This window comes from Arvicola amphibius, chromosome X, assembly GCF_903992535.2.
Source record: "Arvicola amphibius chromosome X, mArvAmp1.2, whole genome shotgun sequence".
In the NCBI taxonomy this organism is placed as follows: Eukaryota; Metazoa; Chordata; class Mammalia; order Rodentia; family Cricetidae; genus Arvicola; species Arvicola amphibius.
In genome coordinates, this window is record NC_052065.1 from 10,802,739 (window position 1) to 10,822,539 (window position 19,801).

The window sequence follows — 19,801 nt, forward strand, 5'->3', positions numbered from 1 at the left end:
CAAAATGTCATGACTTAAAGGTCCTCATTGCCTGGAATGAGCTCTGCTTTCTGCTCCTACTTTATGTGCTTCACAGACTCAGCTGAGGCTCCTCCTCTGCCTTCAGGTCATTTGTCCAATATTTGCCTTGCTCCCTTTCTCTGCTTTCCTTCCCTTCTCTGTCCCTCACTGCCATTTGCTATCTTAGATCTTTGATGCACTATTATATTCTCTATTGTTTAAATCACCAGCATTCCAAATGATTATGTCTGCCATGTGAGATTATATGCCCCTGAGGTTAAAACTGTATTTTGCTTTCTTTGATACCTAGCATAATGCATGACCCAAAGAAATCATTCAATAAGCATTAATCAAATAAGGGAACTGATGAATGAATCACCACTTAAATGATGCCAAGAATATGACTTGCCTAATTTTAATACTGTTCATTAATTTACTAACTGACTCTTTACTAATCGCCTACTACAAATCAGATATTTTGCCAAGTTGTAGATACATGGACATGGGCCAAGTCAACGAAGTTCTTGCAATACAAGGGATAAAGTATAAAATTAAGAATGCTTATTTTTAGGTATGATTCCATAGCAACAGAAACTTATATGTTGCCTCAGAATTTCTAAGGTGATATATTACAAGATTACTGTTTCTATCTGGGAAGGGGTAGGTTTTTCTATAAAGAGCAAATACTGCCTAAGGTCAATTATGCCTACTACTCTATACCAAGAATGTCACCAAGAGTTATGCTAAAGTAAGTGGGGAAAAACCTAAGAGATATAAACATTAAACAAAGAACTACAGGCAAAAAAAGGGATGTTGCTAGCAGGAAAAAATAGTCTTCTATAGGGAAGAACATACTAATTGGTTATCTAATACCAAATGGTTGGCCCTGAGAACATACATATGAGCAGCATCATATAGACTGAACAGGTTATATTTAAGATTAAATGTATGTACAGTTAATGAAGAAATAGGTCACATATTTGAAAGAGAGGAAGGAAGACAATATTAGAGGGCTTGCAGGGAGGAAAGCTAAGGGAGAAATGATGTAACTATACTATAATTTCAAAACTAAAATAAAAAATTTAAGAATGTTGAAAAGAATTAATTGAACAAAATGGAATTTGGGGTGATATTAGCGCTGTGGCATCCATCCTATTCTAAAGATAGGAAAAGGTTCTTTCACCCCAACTCTTGTGATAAAAGAGACTGATACCTTTTTCAAATGCCATGTATTTACCAAGTTGCTGAAATTACAATGTTTCCAAGGTTGAGAAAGGAAGAATTTTCTGAGAACCTCTCTTGTGTCTTCAGTAGTTTGGGATTTATATGAAGATAGTAGGTTAGTTAGAGTACCCAACATGGGGTGAAAGCAGAAAGGTTAGCAGTTGCTAAATTTCATTTAGCACGACAAGAATATCATAGTCCTTAATCGGTCAAATTAAAATGGTGGGGAAGATGGCCAAATATGAGTCAACTTGGCAGCATGTCAGACAGTATGTCTTCTTAATTATGGGAGTCCTAGGAATAAGAAACGGCATGGGATATTCTGCTAAAGGTGATGACTAAGGGAAAATGAATGGTAAGACATTTCAGAAGAGTTCATTATTCACCTGGAATTATGTCAGATGTGGCAGCACTTAGAATCTTTGAGGAATTTAAGTTCAAGTCAAGCATACCAGTGCTTGCTTACAGTTTAGCTATTAAGAGCACCTGTAACTAAAATACACTGTTCAGTCATATGAAACTCTCTAACCCTAAACCTCCAGCCTTCACTGATGACCAAATCAATCACAGGAGTTGGGGAGTTCAAAACACAGTGGATGAACTGTGAAAAAAAGTGTTTTATATTGCTGCACATGTTTAAGGTAAAGGTGAGGCTGAGCAAAAAGAAAAGAAAAGAATGTTGACCTTAGGTAGTGTAGCAGGATACAAGATTAACTTAAAAAAATTAGTAGCTCTCCTTTATACAGATGATAAAACGACTAAAAAAGAAATCAGAGAAATGTCACCCTTCACAATAGTAACAAATAACATAGAATATCTTTGAATAACTCTAACCAAACAAGTGGAAGACCTGTATGGAAAGAACTTTAAATCTTTGAAGAAAAAGAAAATGGAAAGATCGCTTCTGCTCTTGGGTAGATAGAATTAACATAGGAAAAATGGCAATCTTACCAAATCAGTCTATAGATTCAATGCAATGCCCAGCAAAACCCCAGAAAAATTCTTCACAGACCTTGAAAGAACAATACTCAACTTCATATGGAAGAGCAAAAAACCCAGGATAGCCAAAACAATCCTGTACAAAAAAAACATGAACTTCTGGAGGCATCGCAATCCTTGACTTTGAATTCTACTGCAAAACTAGAGTACTGAAAACACCTGGTATTGGCATAAAAACAGACAGGAGGACCAATGGAACTGAATCAAAGACCTGGGTATTAATCTACACACTTAAGAACATCTGATTTTTGACAAAGAAGAAAAAAATATAAAGCGGAGAAAGAAAAGCATATTCAACAAATGGTGCTGTCATAACTGGATGTCACCATGTAGAAGAATGAAAATAGACCCATATCCATTACTATGCACAAAACTCAAGTCTAAATGGATCAAAGACTTCAATCAATATAAAACCAACCACACTAAATCTCATAGAAGAGAAACTGGACAGGACACTTAAATGCATTAGCACAGGAGACCACTTCCTAAATATAACCTCAGTAGTACAGACACTAAGAGAAACAATTAATAAATGGCTCTCCTGAAACTGAGGATCTTCTGTAAAGCAAAGAACATGGTCACCAATACAAAACAGCAGCCTACAGAATGGGAAAGGATCTTCACCAACCCCACATCAGACAGAGGGCTGATCTCCAAAATATACAAAAAACTCAAGAAACTGGGCATCAAGAGAACAAATAATCCATAAAATATGGAGTACAGACCTAAACATAGAACTCTCAACAAAATTTCTAGAGTAATTTGGGAGCATGGGGGTCAGGAGAGAGAGTAGAAGGGGAGGAGGGAGGAAGGGAAGGGAATGGAGAAAAATTTTTAGCTCAATAAAAACAATTTAAAAAGAAAAGAAGAATGTTGAATTGGCTATGAGACAGGCTTTGTTACACAATGATCATATTTTAAATTTTATAAAGGAATATTTTAATGTATACATCGACATTGATTTAACTGTTCATTTATAAAGTGTGTGAGCATGCATGCGCATGTGTGTCTCATGGCATGGTGTGCCATTACTGAGAATCTATGGAATCCTCAGGTGTTCTCCAAGGGCAGGGAACACAGAGCCAAATGAGTATGTTCAATGGCAGTGATTGCCCAACAACCAGGTCATTGTTTATTTAGACCCTAGTGATCTTAATTCATTAATAAGATTATAGGAAATACAGGCATGTGCATATTTTCAGATATATGCTTTCTATATAATATGTATGATAAACCTTGGCTTGTCTTATTGGCAACATGACTAGACCTAATTAATGGGTCATCTAAAACTTTGGTACTTCTGTTCATAAGGTTATTTGTGAATCTTCTAATATAATCTAGCATCTTAGTGGGAAGTCATTTCTACTACAGTAGAAAAAGTAACAATAGCACTGACTGGAGAGAGTTCTGTGCCTACCCTGTATAAACTGGTATAAACAATTTATTCAGGGAGTGCTTCATGTTGTATTCATTTAATATTTGAAAAGGGTAACTCAAGATGTTCTTATTTTAGAAATGAGTAAAAAGGCTTAGAGAAGTAGGGAGGAATGAAAGCGTCAAGATTAAAATCCAGGTTTTCCTACATTTCACAGTATATCATTATATACAGTAAATCGTTGTACACAGTATATCATCATATACAGTATATTGTTATACATGTATTCTAAACTTTCTGGAGTCTACTGGAAAACTCTAGGAAACAGGAAATCTATGATATTAGACAAATTACATTTTTTTACGGTACATACCATATTACTACAACATTTCCCTCATATGAAAACTCTAGCCATTACATGCATGAACTCACCGCCTCCATGAAATTCTCCCAGCCCATGCTCATGCAAGCAACCCTGATGTGGGAGGGTCTTCTGTTTGAGTTGATTTCATTGGTTAATGAAGAAACTGCCTGGCCCATTTGATTGCCAGACCTTAGGTGGGTGGAGTAGACAGAACAGAATGCTGGGAAGGGAAGTTAATAAATCACCATGCCTCTGCTCTCTGAGCCAGACTGCCATGCCTCACCTCAGGGAGGCAGTCGCGATGAAGCTGGCTACCAGGTCAGACATGCTGACTCTTTCCCGGTAAGACACCACTTTGTGGTGTTACACAGATTATTAGATATAGGTTAGTCAAGATGTGAGTAAGAGGCTGAAACTAATGGGCCAAGCAGTGTTTAAAAGAATACAGTTTGTGTGATGTTATTTCAGGGCATAAACTAGCCAGGCGGCTGAGAGCCGGGTGGCGGGAAGCGGCCCACAGATCCTCACTACACAACCCCAATTAAACTCAGTGAGTCACACAAAAATAACAACATCAAAGTAGGAGTCAGGTTTGTTGGGGGGGGGGAACCTAGTTTCATGAGGAAAGGAGGATGCTGAAGGAGGATCCTGGGAAGAAACAATGACCAAACTTTATTATGTGGAGACATGGAATTGTCAAAAAATAAATAAAGCAAAAAAGATCTCTAAAGTTTTCTGTAAAATCTTATGGTTGGATTCTACTCCAGGTCTGATGTGGGAGGGTCTTCTGTTTGAGTTGATTTCATTGGCTAATAAAGAAACTGCCTTGGCCCATTTGACAGGCCAGCCCTTAAGTGGGTGGAGTAGACAGAATAGAATGCTGGGAAGAAGGGAAGTTAGTATGCCTCTCCTCTCTGGGTCAGACGCAATGAAGCTCCGGCCCAAGATGGACGTATGCTAGAATCTTCCCGGTAAGACACCACTTTGGGGTGCTACACAGATTATTAGATATGGGTTAGTCAAGATGTGAGTAAGAGGCTGAAACTAATGGGACAGGCAGTGTTTAAATGAATACAGTTTGTGTGTTGTTATTTCTGGGCACAAGCTAGCCAGGCAGCCCGGAGCCGGACGGGATGAAAAGCAGGCCTGCCCGCAGCTCCTCACTACACAGGTCTGTTTTATGCATGGTCTCATGTGATAGGATCACGACTGTTCATTGATTTATTTGTCATCAGTGAAGACTCATTAATCTTCTAATTTCAGTCACATATATTTTAAATGATAAGCTTAATACAATTATGTTGATAAAGTGCCTGCATACATGGTATGTACATCCTGTTGGGTACCTTCCCATATATTTTCGCCATTCACTCTATTCAAAAACCTTCAACACAGTCATATGTAAATATATTTATAATTATCATATTTGTAAAAGCAGAAAAGAAGCCCTTCAATAGGTAAATAGCAAAATAAATGACTGATACATCAGACTGACTATTATGAAGTCATTGGAGAGTGCTTATGGAATGAGGATATGCATCAGTGGTAGAGTGCTTGCCTAACGTGTGTAAGATTAGATTCAGTCTGCATCACTGCAAATAAGATATGTTCATAATATATTTTTAAGGCTCTGAGAAATGACATAGCATAGGATGACATAAAAATTGGATCTCAATTCTCTATGCATACCAATAAGGGGGTTTGTTCATAGATGTAAACAGAAATAAAGGTGACGAGCATATATTTCTTAACAACAGTTATGCACTGCAGAGTGAACATAAATGATGTTTCTATCTTTCCACGAACATGCAAAATACATGTGTACTTGGTACAGGGTGTCAGAGCAGGCTCTGGAGCAGCTGGACTGCTAACACAATGGCCCATCTGTTCAGGAACTGTAGTGTTTATAAATTCATGAATATTTATGTATCTGTATAAGTAAGTATATGGTCAGGATTTTTCAATTTCCATGACTCATGGCTTAATCCTGCTTTCTCTCCATTATACATATGAGTCGCATCTCTTCACGGTTCAGTTGGGATTTGACTTTGTTTAATAATGGTTTAAAAAACATGTAGGAAGAGAAATCTGCTGGTGGTAGAAGGTTAACCACTATGTGTTCAAAGCCAAGTATAAAATTATTTTAAATTATACCCTCTTCATTTATCTATCTGAATTCCCAACTGTTTCTACAGAAAAATATCACTAATTAGTGACCATTTACCTAACAATAGTTTGCCTATTGATACAGAATCATAATGGTTCCATAGAATGAATAACAACACATTTACAAACCTGAAAATCTCATTTTGCAAATAAGTAATGACTCTTCATTGCAAGGGACAGCTGTAAGTTAAATGTCTTATGTTTTGACATTATCTGCTCACAATTTGTCACCAACACTTTAGCTGTCCATTAAATGGTAAAATGTGTGTTTGTTTATCCTGCAGTGTAATGACATGCATTGACGGTGGTAAGTAATAGCTAGAGAGAAATAAGCAAATGAATCTCTTTGGCATGAGGGCATTGAGTAGATTAGAATTTCTAGTAACTAAAAGGGATCAGCAACTATATAGTTGAAAAAAGCCATGGGTATTTCTGACATCTGTATTTCAGTAAGTATGTTGCATGAATACATTATTCTGTTTGTTATTCCACAAAATGTTAAAAGGTGTCAGAGATAGGTCACCTGCTTCCATTTGAGTATAGAAATTTCATATTTGTCTTTTGGAAGTATGAAACTAAATTAATTTGTAAAATTATTTCCTTGGTATTTATTCCATCTATGTCATAGTGCCAAGTCTCCTCTGTATTGTGATCTTATTTTGCAGACACCAGAGATAAGAGGCTACATGCTCTAACACTTCTCATCACATTAAATGTAACACAACTGAACATACGCTCAAGCCAAAGGGATTACATCTCAATTCTTTGCTGGAACTGGAGTTTGGAGAAACCATCCAAACAGCATGAGACTGAGTATGCTGAATACTAAAACAAACTCACACTCTCCGCAAACTGAAGCCAACAGCTCAATGTATTCTTCAAAATGGGAAAACACACATATATGAGCAGCTCTAGGGGGCTGGGGCATTTTGTAAGAAGGATACCATCCATTATTTAACCAGCATTTGTTATAATATAAAACCTGCGTTACATAAAATAGGATAGGATTTTGAGGGTCTCCCATATCATCAGAGTCTTGATACTCTCAAACTCAGCATATTTTCTTAATGTGTTTGCCTGTCCTGCAGTATAATGTAATGGCAAAATTTCTGTCCTCCCAGAATTGTCTGGTCCATGATAAGACCTTTGGAGAGCCCCTCAAGTCACTTGTTGCCAAGTGAGGATATTTCTTACCTTTGGCAGAGATGCCCTGGAACCTGAACTCTGGGTAGTCATTGTCAGGACTGTTGTGATGCCAAGGGCAACCCTGGCAGGAGCTGCATCCATGTTTATCCAAAAGGAGACCCAGGACAAAATGACGATCAACAGGCTGGGGATGTACATCTGGATTAAGTAATAGCCCATCTGGCGTTCCAGGTGAAATTTGACCTCAATGCAGGTAAACTTGCCTGGAAGCAGAAAAGGATCATTTGAAATCTTACTTGAACTCATTTCCCCAATTCTACTCTCCTATTTGATTCTGAAAAATCAATCCACATTGTAAGCAGATTGGGAAGATTGTAGACAAATTAATGCTCACCTTACACAATCAGTTTGAATTTTCCAATTCTTCCAGTAATTTAAATAATAGTGTAAACATATGATGTGGATCTGTGGCAGATTATTTTAGATAGGACTTTGGCATTGGTAAGACTGACAAAAGATTTAAAAATGTTTGTGTTGCAAGTACTATACAGCACATAATGTGTAACCATTAACATGTGCTATATACAATGTAATAGTTCACATATACCATGTAATTTGGTACAATTGAAACCAATCCCGTGTGTGTGTGTGTGTGTGTGTGTGTGTGTGTGTGTTTGTGCTGGGGTTCAAGTGTGTGTTGCTGCTTGGGGAAGCAGAGGCCAACCTCAGGTATTATATTTCAAGTGCCTTTCACCTTGGTTTTTCACTGGAACCTGGGACTCTCAAATTAGAGTAGGCTAACTATGTGTGTCCACCTCCCCAGTGCTGGAGTTACAATTATGTACCACCATTCCCTGTGTGCTAGGGATTGAACTCAGCTTCAAAGGCTTGCATGACTAGCACTTTACTGACTAAGTCCCCAGCCCTCAACAGCTTCTAAGTGGTAAGAACATCCTGAGTCTTGGAAAAATTGTTTATCTTTGTATTCTTAATGGTAAAAAACTAAGCATAGGTACATTTACAGAGTATGCATACACCCTGTTCATTGTGAAAACTTTCTACCCTTTTGGGAATTGCTCAGAGACCCTTAGAGTATTCATTCATTCCTAGAAACAGTTTGAAGTGTTATTTCATCTATAATAATAAGTGCATAGGAAGATACTGCAACTTTTAATATTATTATTAAGAGGTAGATGTGCTGGTCTCTTTCCACATTTTTCTCTTCTTTATTGGCTTTGAGTTAGACCCCGCAAGGTTATTTGTATTATTTCCCTTGAAGAATAGAGATTGGGAGGAATACGTTGGAATCGGGCTTAAGTTACTTATAAGAATCTGCTGTTGGCTGTACTGGGCTGGCTCACAAAGAGACCCATTGTAATGAACTGGCCAGAGCATTTGAAATACAAGACATCAGCTTTCCTGGGCAAGTATAATCTTCCAGGTAACAACAGATGCCCACGTGTTGCCACTACTTCAACCTTGCCCACCACATATGCCTTTCATTGCTAAAAATAGCACCTGACTTTAGAGCCAGCCGAATTCTCTCCAGATGATGCTCATCCATACTCGTTGTGCTCTCCAGGACTGCAGAGAAAGAACATCTCTATTTCTGGGCTTCCCAGACTTATGTCGTTATCACTTTCTTCCACTAAGGCTAGGAGTGCAAATTGACCTGAGGGTGCAATGTGAAGAGTGGCTGCAAGGAACAGCCAAGATTTATGTTTTCTGCACAACTTACTAGGTCTTCTACACCTTTCCTCAGACTCATTCGACAGCAAACTCTCAGTAAAAGAAGAGCCAAAGACTTCTAAATCTCTCTTCAGCATATGAGGCAGAGGAGCTGCTGCACCCACAGGCCTATTCCACAGGGTCAGAGCCTCAAAATGTTTAGGGTTCTCTTAACCTCTGTGTGCTTCCTGAATGGGCAACTCCTAACATAATAGGATAGCTAAGTTGATAAGCAAATAGGGAGCATTTGGGGTTAGCAAGGAAAAGAAAAGCTTACCAGTGTTGTAATGCTTCGTGCAGTAGCCAAGCTCCTTCTCTTCTTTCAGAATAAACTGGGGCAGGGTGAGTCCTTCAGCGACTTGTACCGGACCATCACTTAACCACTCAAATATCAGGTCATTCATAGTGTACCCAACTGGAAGAAAGAAGTAGTAACAAACAATGTACCCTTTTTAGGAGACTGCTAAGTCTATAGACAGAAGTGGACAAGCAGGGAAATCATTTCAAGTACAGTCTTGAGAACTCCAGTCATCACAATAGCTACATGGCATCAGATATAGACAAAATGCATGCTGCAAGGGATTTCTGATTAATATATTTTTGCATGTGTATATAATGAGAGGAAGGAATCTAGAGAATCTTTTATCTCCTGCCTCTTTAGTCACTAACTCTCTCTGAAGAACAAACAAGTAAACAAACACCAAATCCTTTGAAGATTTTCTTCGCTTGAAAGAGTCGTGTCTGTGGCAGTTCAATAAGACAATCCAATTCATGGTGCCGGTCTTAGTATTTCAAATGAAACCATTCCTTTTGAAAGTTTTAATGAGAATGAATTCATTACAGGCCTGCCTGCGAGTATTACCAGTGCACACTTGGCCCATTCTGGAGTGTTAGCTTTACTTGTAGGAAACTTCCATTAATTACTGAGAGTAAATTCTCAGTCATTTTAAGAGGACCTTGTAGGATACAAAAACCAACAGCAGTGACACAGGAGATGGGTGAGTAGCCCTGTTGATACAGTTCTTCCCTAGCATTGATAAGGTCCTGGGTTCAATCCCCAGCACCACATAAAACAGCAAGTCGTAGCACATAGACTCGGAACTTGAGAGATGGAAGCAGAAATAACAAAAGTTCAAGGTCACCCTTGACAGCACAGTTAGTTCAAGGCCAGATGAGGCTGCATGAGACACTATCTCAAAAAAAAAAAAAAAAAAAAAAAAAAAACAAATTCCACAAGAACAGTTATATATGCCTTGCTAAATTGCCCCACTCATTACTCTCATGAAGTAAAACAGGTTCCCTATTTTGTAAGGTCCAATTGTTATATGACTAGAATCATAGACATCGTGGAGAGGAGCTGGGGGCTGGAGGTGGGGGAGTGGTAGCTCACACCTTTAATCCCAGCACTCGGGAGGCAGAGGCAGATGGGTCTCTGTGAGTTTGAGGCCAGCCTGGTCTACAAGACTAGTTCCAGGACAGGCTCTAAAAAAGCTGCAGAGAAACCCTATCGCAAAAAAACAAAAAAAAAAAAAGAAGAAGAAGAAAGAAATTGCATAAAGTATTTATAAAGTATAAATAATTGGATAATTATTTATCAATATGTCTACATATTTCTCTGTCCTATAAATGACAATATTTTTTACTCATTATTTCTCTGCCCTCCTTACTTTTTTCTTAATATTTGAACTGTGGAAAGCAGACTAGTGAGAAAACACGTATTCTATGAAGATTGCAATGGCTAATAACTATAGCATATCTATTAAGTTTATAAATTCTTATTCTAATACTACAAATAGCAACTCACCAACCCTTACCAGAAATCAATGGCATATTTATTTGTGTCTACATTCTTTTGAGAATCTTAAAGGCAAGAAATAAAATTATAGAAAGTAGCCAACTGGAGTGTGGATTCTGTTTAAACATTGATGGTCCAGAAAAGCAATGGCTAACCTATCTCGCCCATCACCAATCTGTATGAATATATCCAACAACAAATACTTAATGGGAAAAAGCAAATCTACTGATTGAATCTTTTTAAGTCTTAGGTGAGCTCCATTTCATAGATTTGGGTACTGCTTTCCAGAGAAAATAAATGATTGGGCCAAGGCTTGGGAGATTTAGAATAGTAGAGGAGACACTCTTTATGGATAGAAATGTTTTTCTCAACTTTCTTCTCAAGAGAAGGGACAACATGGAATCAATAAATACATTATAAACAAATACTCTCATTTTTTCTATGACAGCATCTAAAAAAAACAAAGATTTTTGTTGTTTTATTTATTTCTATAAGAAGTTTCAAGGGAACTCTGGAAAGAGTTTAAATGATCAGAAAGATGCCCATCATTGTTTCTTTTAAAATGATGGTTAGTATGTCTTCTTACACTTACTACTTTCATAAGCTAAGAAGTTAAAAGTATCTCCTTGGCCCTGCCTCATTAAGTCTCCTAATATCCCCTTAAGTCAATAGCACTTAACATGTCTTTGGACTCTGTGAACAGAGAAACTGAAAACAGCAAGCCAGAGGAAATTTCATGTATCTTAACTGAAAATCCCACTACCTTGGAGGCAGGGGCAACTTATGGCATGTGTCAGAGATTTCTGTGGCAGCAAAGTCAGAGTATAAAGGGGACAAAGTAAATAATATTTCCCTATTTACTTCATTATGTCTTAGTGTATTTATTGCTTATTTAAGAAAGAAACCAGCTCTTATTCCATGTCAATTTATGCCCTTTGTCATTTTATTTATTTGTTTATGTTCTTTGGTATTGCCAAGGATCAAATCCAGGGCCTTGGGAATTTTAGGTGAGAATATTCCTGTTAAGCTTCAGTCCTCCTGCCTGTCCTTTTTGAACCCTCTTATGGCTAAGGGCCTTGTGTCTTGTTCTCAGTCAATCACTCTTCCTTCCAGTATCTTTTTGGCTACTTTGGTCTATATGAGTGTAACACCCAAATAAACACAATTTTCTGATTAGTGATTATTTATCAAGGCAAGATATAGTCGCAATTATCAAAGGAAAAATTTTCATTTCACAGAAAATATTGCTAAATCAGACTTAAAAAAACAACTTAAGGAAAGGAAATTTATTTAACACTTTGAGCTAAAAGTTTTTTCTTGCTGTACTGATAATAAGCTTCTCCTGTTATACACCCATCCTCCATTAAGACCTTTGGTGTTGGGAAATGTGTAGAGAATTAGTCTTACAAATATTTATTCCTTATTGGCACACTAAAAGAGACATGCCAATGGTGGTTACAACAAACAAGTTGTCATTTAATGATGATGACTTACAACTCTCCAGCTGCATTGTACAGGTCTGGACATCCATTGGAAAGTTCTTCAGGTCCATGGGACAAGATAAAGTCAAGGTGAGCCTTAGCAAAGAAAAAAAGTAAAACCTACTTTAAAATCTGTGAAATGTCATCCTTGAGAGACAAAATTCATTTATCATTAGCAAAATATAATGATTCAAATATTGAAACCTAAGCTTTCAAGGCAATACTTTGTTTTAATGAAGAATAACTGTTGATAACTTTGCAAAATATTTTACTACTTCATTACAAACCCTACTCTATTTTCAACCTCCAGATTCTGAGTATTTCTCACTTCTAGATTCTGATTCTCTCCAACAATGATGCTCACTCTCAAGATAAAATGTTGTCATATGAACAATGGGCTCTTAGCCACAATGGTGAACAAAAACATAAGGTTATGATGTTTAAAAATTATGCTGGGCAGTGGTGCTGCATTCCTTTAATACCAGCACTTGAAGGCAGAGGCAGGTGGATCTCTGTGAGTTGGAGGTCAGCCTTGTCTACAGAAAGAGTTCCAAGACAGGTTCCAAAACTACACAGAGAAACTCTGTCTCAAAAAGCAAGGAAAGAAAGAAAGAGAAAGAAAGAAAGAAAGAAAGAAAGAAAGAAAGAAAGAAAGAAAGAAAGAAAGAAAGAAAGAAGGGAGGGAGGGAGGGAAGAAGGAATGAAGGAAAGAAAGAAAGAAAGAAAGAAAGAAAGAAAGAAAGAAAGAAAGAAAGAGAAAAGAATTATATTCTAGATATATGTACCATGATGCAAATGGATATGAAACAATTCTCCTTCCATCAAATGGGCAAATACTTGGTTTCACAAACTTTTCATTTACTAATCCACATGAACGAACTATTTTGGCATGCATTCTAGGATTCCAGTTATAGAGCAAGTAATCCTTGAGTGAGGAAAACCCACTTCAAGATAGTGGGTTGTACAGTCTTCATCTCTCTACTCCCTATGAGGTGACTTTGATCTCTTTCCTCCTTGAACTTTTCTGAGCTCCAGCCTTGTCCACATTGGGCCTTCACTCAGGATATTCACTGAGCTACCATCTGTTTTTTAGCATTTTTTCTTCTGATTTCTCATCACAATGGTGCTTAACTTTCGCCCTGAAATTCTTTGTACTTTTAAGATTCAAGGAAACCAATTAGAACTGATAATCAACAGAACTAAGTTTCCTTCCCAATACTACCCACATTGGATTCAAAGCAAGAAACTAAAACTTGCTAAACATTTGGCTTTCATTGATCAAAGTAGGAAGTAGGATATATGATTTTTATTCCCTTCTGATGCTAATACTTCATGACTCCATGTTTTCCTTGTTGTATAGCCATGATTTTTCATATCCAAAGACTCATGTTACAATATTACCCAAAAGTTACTTTACCATTATGCTCAGCCTCAACTCACCTCCTGATTTGCTTCTCTTTGTTTTTGGTGGTTCATTTTGTGTTCTTTTCCAGCCCAAACAAATTATAGCACACATTTTTTAAAAAGGAAAGACTTAAGGTTTGAAGTGAGAATAGGGAGTCCATGTTGACGGTTGCCAAAGGCATTAAAATACAGCAGTGATTGGAACAAGCATAATACAAAGCAACAATTACAGAAAAAATGTATTCAATCTTAGAAACAAATGCACCCCTAAGTTAAAAGCAGATATTTCTAGTTGTTGGAAGTATTCATAGTAATTTTTGTTTGTTTTTTTTCTTTATTTTGAAGTATCTGTGTTGACAAGTATAAGCTGTTTAAAATGTTAATAACATCCATTATCAGCTTTCTCATCTTCAGGAAATAAAAAGTTTTTTTTTCAAAATAAAGCTGAAAGGTAAAATTAGAAAATTCTATTTTATTCCATATTTTCTATTGTAATATGAATATCAGATCCAGTGTTGCACCTCATTACAAAATGAATAAGCTGTCTTTTTGAGGGCATCCGAGAATTCGAATTCCATGGCTTCAACGAAAAGATGGTTTTGAGTTTTAAAGACCTGGTTTTAAATACCATTTTTAGATATAAAAAAGAATAATGATCACTTTTGGAGTTCATTTGTAGATATAAATATATGGATATCTACAGATTTCACCTGAGTAAAGGCTGGTTTTTTTAAAAATGCATTTTCTGTTATTTATACCATAAACCTTTTATAATAAGGACAAAGAAAAAGCAAATAACATCTCTAGCTAATAAATAAATACCTAATTTTTAAAACATGGAGTAGTGGTAACTCAAAAAGATCCACGGGATGAAAATGAATGTTTTTCTTTTTCATTTTAAAAGGGGTAATATTTTCACCATGCAATAATAGGTTTTTCTCTGACTTTTTCTTGTAAATATTGCTATTAACAAGTACAAAGCCTTAATTAGGAAGGAGGAGGTGGTTGTCTGTGAGACATTGTACAATATTTTGAATTTAATAAGTTATGTGTTATATATTTCAAAATTACTGAGTGTAAATTCCAAATGTTCTTGCCACAAAAATAAGCATTTGAAGTTGATGAATAAATTAACTAGCTTCATCTAATAACTCCATGTTGTATTCACAAGTAATAACATCGCTTTTGCCCCACAAATATATGCATAGCTAGTTATAACTTTTCAATTTAAAATACAAACAAAGAAGAACTACAATATTTGGCAGTTCACAATATTCAGATAGTATTGATAATTAAAGTTTATCAACACCAGAAAATCTGGAAAGTTCGTTATAAGAGTAATGAGAAAATAACGGTTATGGAAGTGGGTGTAGTTTAAGGACTGTGCAGTTGCTACTGTGACACCCCAGCTCTGCTATTCGTCACCATATGCTCACAGCACTGGCTTCCTTTGCAAAGTGAACTGTCCCCATTTGTTCAGGGAGCAGAGAAACTCTCACGCAATTACTGCTGCCTTTGTGTCTGATCTAACAATCCCACAGGGACACAGAATTTTATTAACAGCCCAGATGATTGAACACACGGAGGACATTTCCCCACAAACATGAAACGATTCCTGCGTTCTGTTTTCCATGAGAGCTCACTGGATCATTTTCTTCCCCTTGCTTACCTATATTTCTTTTAAGACAAATTTTACATTTAGAACGCAATGGACACCAATCATCAACCAGAGGGCTCGCAGCTGTACACTTTGTTAAATCATGTCATTGGGCGAGCAAATGAGAAGGGACTATAAAATCTAATTGGTCCTGCATGAATTGCAGAGTTTCAAATTTATGATGTCTGGTATAACATACATCTGGAAGCCTCACAAAGGTTTATTTTGTTCTTTTCCCCCTTTTCCTTTGATATACACTAAACAGAGAAAAATGCTAGAATCCTAAAATTGCAGTTTGATGACTTTTTAGAGCTATATCTACCCTAGTAATAAACATTCTCATGCAGACTTGCAACACTCATGTCACCCCCAGACCAGAACCTCCCAAAATAACTCTCACCTCATTGTTATAATAAAGACTAAATGCGATTTAAATAAAAAAACAAACAACAAACGCTATATTACTTTGTACCAAGATACAGAAACTGTGCTATATACTTGATGTGAAAAACTAAATCATAAAACATGATAAATTTTGGTGGATCTCACAGAGTTAAGTATTTTATTTAAAATTCAAGCATTTTTCGATTTTTCTGAAATTCAGACTTCACACACCATGCCAAATTTGTTTCTTCTCCACAGCCTGAAATATTAAGGCCACTGCACCTAAAGCCAATGATCTTGGGGCTGCCTGCTTCCTTTTGATTCAAAGAACTCATTTCCTAAAGCATTATCGTTCATTTTCCCAGTCAATGCATACATACACACACACACACACATACATATTCAGAGGAAACCCCCATTCCTTTTTGCACAAAAAAGGAACAAAATTCCCAGAGGTCATAGATCTTTTCTGAGAATAAGAAGGCTGAACAAGCATTTAGACTCTAAAGGTAAAGGAATGAACCAAAATACAGGAAATCTGTTTCCCCACATTCCATGCCTTCCCTTTCCTTCTCATCTATTCAGTTCACCTTGCTCATACAGCCAACTCTTGGGGTTTATATTTTTGCTTAAATCTTAAGTTGTTGGTAGATACTGGGATTATAAATAAATTATCTTTATCATGTTTTTAAATAAAGTATTATTTTGTGTTTTTAAATTTTCTGTGACTTTTCTCCTTTACTAAAATGCAAGTTCATAAAAGCTGGCATTTTTTTCTTACACAGTCTAAAAACCTTTCCTTGCATGAATTAGACACCAAATAAATATTTGTTGAGCAAATGAATGCATCAGCATCCTGGAACCGTGTGAGGAAATTTTCAGACTTTCATTCTATAGGACTAGGAAATGGCCGAGGCTTTTCAAGAATGTAGGCTGGTTATCAGAGACCACAGAGTGTAACTAAATTAAAGGACTATCAAAAGAATCCAGGAAAGCCTGCCTGAGCCCTTTTGTTAGTTGATAGCAATTTTTTTTATTAGAAATCAACTGAATAAACTCAAAGTCAAGTGCCAAAATGCACTGTCTGTCTTTGAGTCACAGTTATGCAGCTAGGTCGATAACCGAAGCTGGTACTGCACTATGTGAACAAGGGAAATCAAAAATTTAAAAGAACTTCATGGTGGCAAAGAGAAGGTTTCTTGAGTCTTAAGACAATTAAGACTTAAAGGAAGCTATGTGTTAAATTGGGGATCTATTCCAGTAAGAATTTTGAAGAGAAAATACCAATGGAAGAGGAAGTAGACTTTCAGATAGAAATATACATTTTAATGGATAATTACTTGCCATAAAGCAAATAATTGCAATGTCCTATTTTGAGGGAGTTACTTTTAATGGTTGCAATAATCTATCTTGTTTAAAAAGGGAGGGCAGAAGATCTTTCTATTTTGGGGAGGGAAAAGCAGCTCTCTGAATATTGGTGTTCATCTGTTGGAGGCCACATTTTCTGCGAAGCAAACAGTGACACATGGCTACATCAGAGAGGGCACAACATGTGGTATTCTTTTAGTATCAAAGTGCTGAAGAATGATAAAAACAGTGGACTGTGATGATGATGGACAGAATCACATTGTCTCTGGATGAATGCTGTAAGCCAAGAGCTCTCATTCACGTACAATCATGGAGAAGCATCATGCAAGTGAGAAAGAAATATAGAATTATCTCTGGTTTTGTGATAACCAAATTAAAGCTCATAGAAGCCCCACTTACACTGATACCAAAGTCTAATGACTTCTCATCTACCACGTCTCGTCTTTCAGAAAGGGAGCCATTAACAAACTTTGCTTTTGAAGCCAACGGAGTTGGTCAGACTTCTTAGTTGTCTTGTATTTCTTTAAGGACACTGGCTTCGTATTTTCTCAGACATCAGGACTAGTATGACTTTGGAGACATGGTGGTAGATGCAGTGTACTCGTAAAGAACTAGTCACTGAATCTCCTGGCTTCCTTGCTTACCTTCCTGCCTGTGCTGCTTGATATTTCTGTGTTCCTGAACTGTAATTAAGGGTGACTAGAATTAAGGTTTTCCTTTTGTAGCTGTGTGTGTCCTCTAGAAACTGATGAAAACGTAAAGAACAAGTAATTGCATTTTATTTAAAAACATAGGAACATCCTGGCCAGTGTGACATACAGGTTTTAAAGCTATTGCACCTCCACTGGACTATGTGCTGGCTAGTTTTTATGCCAATGTGACCTAAGCTAGGGTCATTTAGAAAGAAGGATTCCCAATAGAAAAAATGCCTTGATAGGATTTTCATGTAGCTAAGTCTATAGGACATTTTATTGTTTGATGATTAATGCAGAAAGGCTCAGATTAATATGGTGGTAACAACCATGGCTGGTGATCCTGAGTTCCATGAGAAAGTAGACTGAGCAACCCATAAGGAGCAAGTTAGAAAGTGGCACGCCTTCATGTCCCTGCAGCAGTTCCTGCCTCCAGGTTCCTGCTTCCAGGTTCCCAATTCCAGGTTCCTGCCTTGAGTTCCTGCCTTTGCTGGATGATGGGCTACAAATTGTATGACAAATAAACTGTTTTCCTCCCCACATTACTTTTGGTTATAGTCTTTTATCACAGCAATAGGAACACTAAAATAGCTTTATTGTCCAACATTCTAGAATATAATTCACTCTTTCCTTGATGATGGCCTTAACATAAGGTTTAGATCTGTTAAATTCTCCCTCTGAGTATCTTACAAGTTCTGAAACTTGTGACAGTCTATTACTGGAATGATTTGACAGGATACAATGAAAATTGAACAAGACTGTCATCATAATCCATCTAGAATCTAAAAGTAGAAGTATCCCAGGGGCAAGATAGAAGTCAACTTAAAATTGCATCATTCGAATCTAGGGAGATGTTTCAAAAAGAGTAACTTTTCTTCCAGAGGACCAGGGTTTGATTTCTAGCACCCACATGGCAGCTCACAACTCAAAATGCATGCAGACAAAATATCCATAAACATAAAATAAAATAAACGACTTCCTTTTAAAGTACAACATTAATAAAACTCGCACACTAAGAAAGGAATGAAATAAGAGATAGGGAAGGTTCTGATAGGCTGGTTGTCCTACATATTTTGAATTTTAGTCTTTGATCGATATGAGCAGCACCTGAGAGGCTTTTGTGATAATTCACACTCTCAGGTATTTTTAATGAGAAGTCTTTGTAAGACTAATGGCATCCTTAGGGTTATTTTAAGAAACACTACCTCACACATTCCAAAAAATGACCTCACCATCAAATAATAAAGTAGAAGGAGAAGGGTTAATAAAGTAAACAAGAAATACTTGAGAAGGGAATCTGTAACTTTTCAGAAGCATTACCTTTGTTTGGGGAAAATATTACTTTCATTTTTGCATCAGGGTGGGGCACATAGCTCCAGGTAGGCTGCTATGTGATTGTATTAGGACAACGAGACAAGAGGGAGAGAATCAAGGTCATCCTAGAGAGCACATTGGCAGAGTCAGCACAATGAAGCCAAGATTAGTTTACTCGCAACCAATAATATCATGAGTGTAGCAAGAGGAACAAATCTGTTATGAAGAGGAGATGTTAGGCAAGACTCCACCTAGGCTACAACTTTGTCTAGCGATAGTTTGGCAATATTTGGGGGCATTTTATGTGAAACATTTGAAATAAAAATTTCTTCAAGGACAAATTTGCACTTTAACATGGGAACATTTAATACTTGAGAGTTTGAGAGTTTATTCTTCAATGTTTTTATTTGGTTTTTGAGACAGGTCTTCTCTGTAGCTTTGAAGCCTGTCCTGGAACTTACTTTGTAGACCAGGTTGGTCTTAAACTCACAGAGACCTTCCTGTCTCTGCCTTATGAGTGTTGGGATTAAAGGTGTGCGCCACTACCACCTGACTTCTTCAACTCTTTTGAGGCAGGAAATCACTGTGTAGTTTTGACTGACCAAGAGCTCACCATGCTGACCAGACTACTCTCAAACTCACAAAGATCTGCCTGCCTTTGCCCCCAAGTGCTGGTATTAAAGGTATTCACACTACAGTCAGTA

The 19,801-nt window shown here is 37.0% G+C and overlaps 1 protein-coding gene across 2 annotated transcripts in view; it reads right to left on the minus strand.

Annotated features, from left to right (window-relative positions):
* The window catches only part of Glra2 (glycine receptor alpha 2), a 183,731-nt gene that overhangs the window by 112,124 nt on the left and 51,806 nt on the right, over positions 1-19,801 (minus strand). For both annotated transcript variants that reach the window (XM_038316725.1, XM_038316724.1), the window contains exons 5-7: positions 12,292-12,374; positions 9,280-9,417; positions 7,323-7,537 (exon numbers count right to left, since the gene is read on the minus strand). In XM_038316725.1, the coding sequence (XP_038172653.1) occupies positions 7,323-7,537; positions 9,280-9,417; positions 12,292-12,374 (436 nt within the window). The remainder of the gene's footprint in view (positions 1-7,322; positions 7,538-9,279; positions 9,418-12,291; positions 12,375-19,801) is intronic.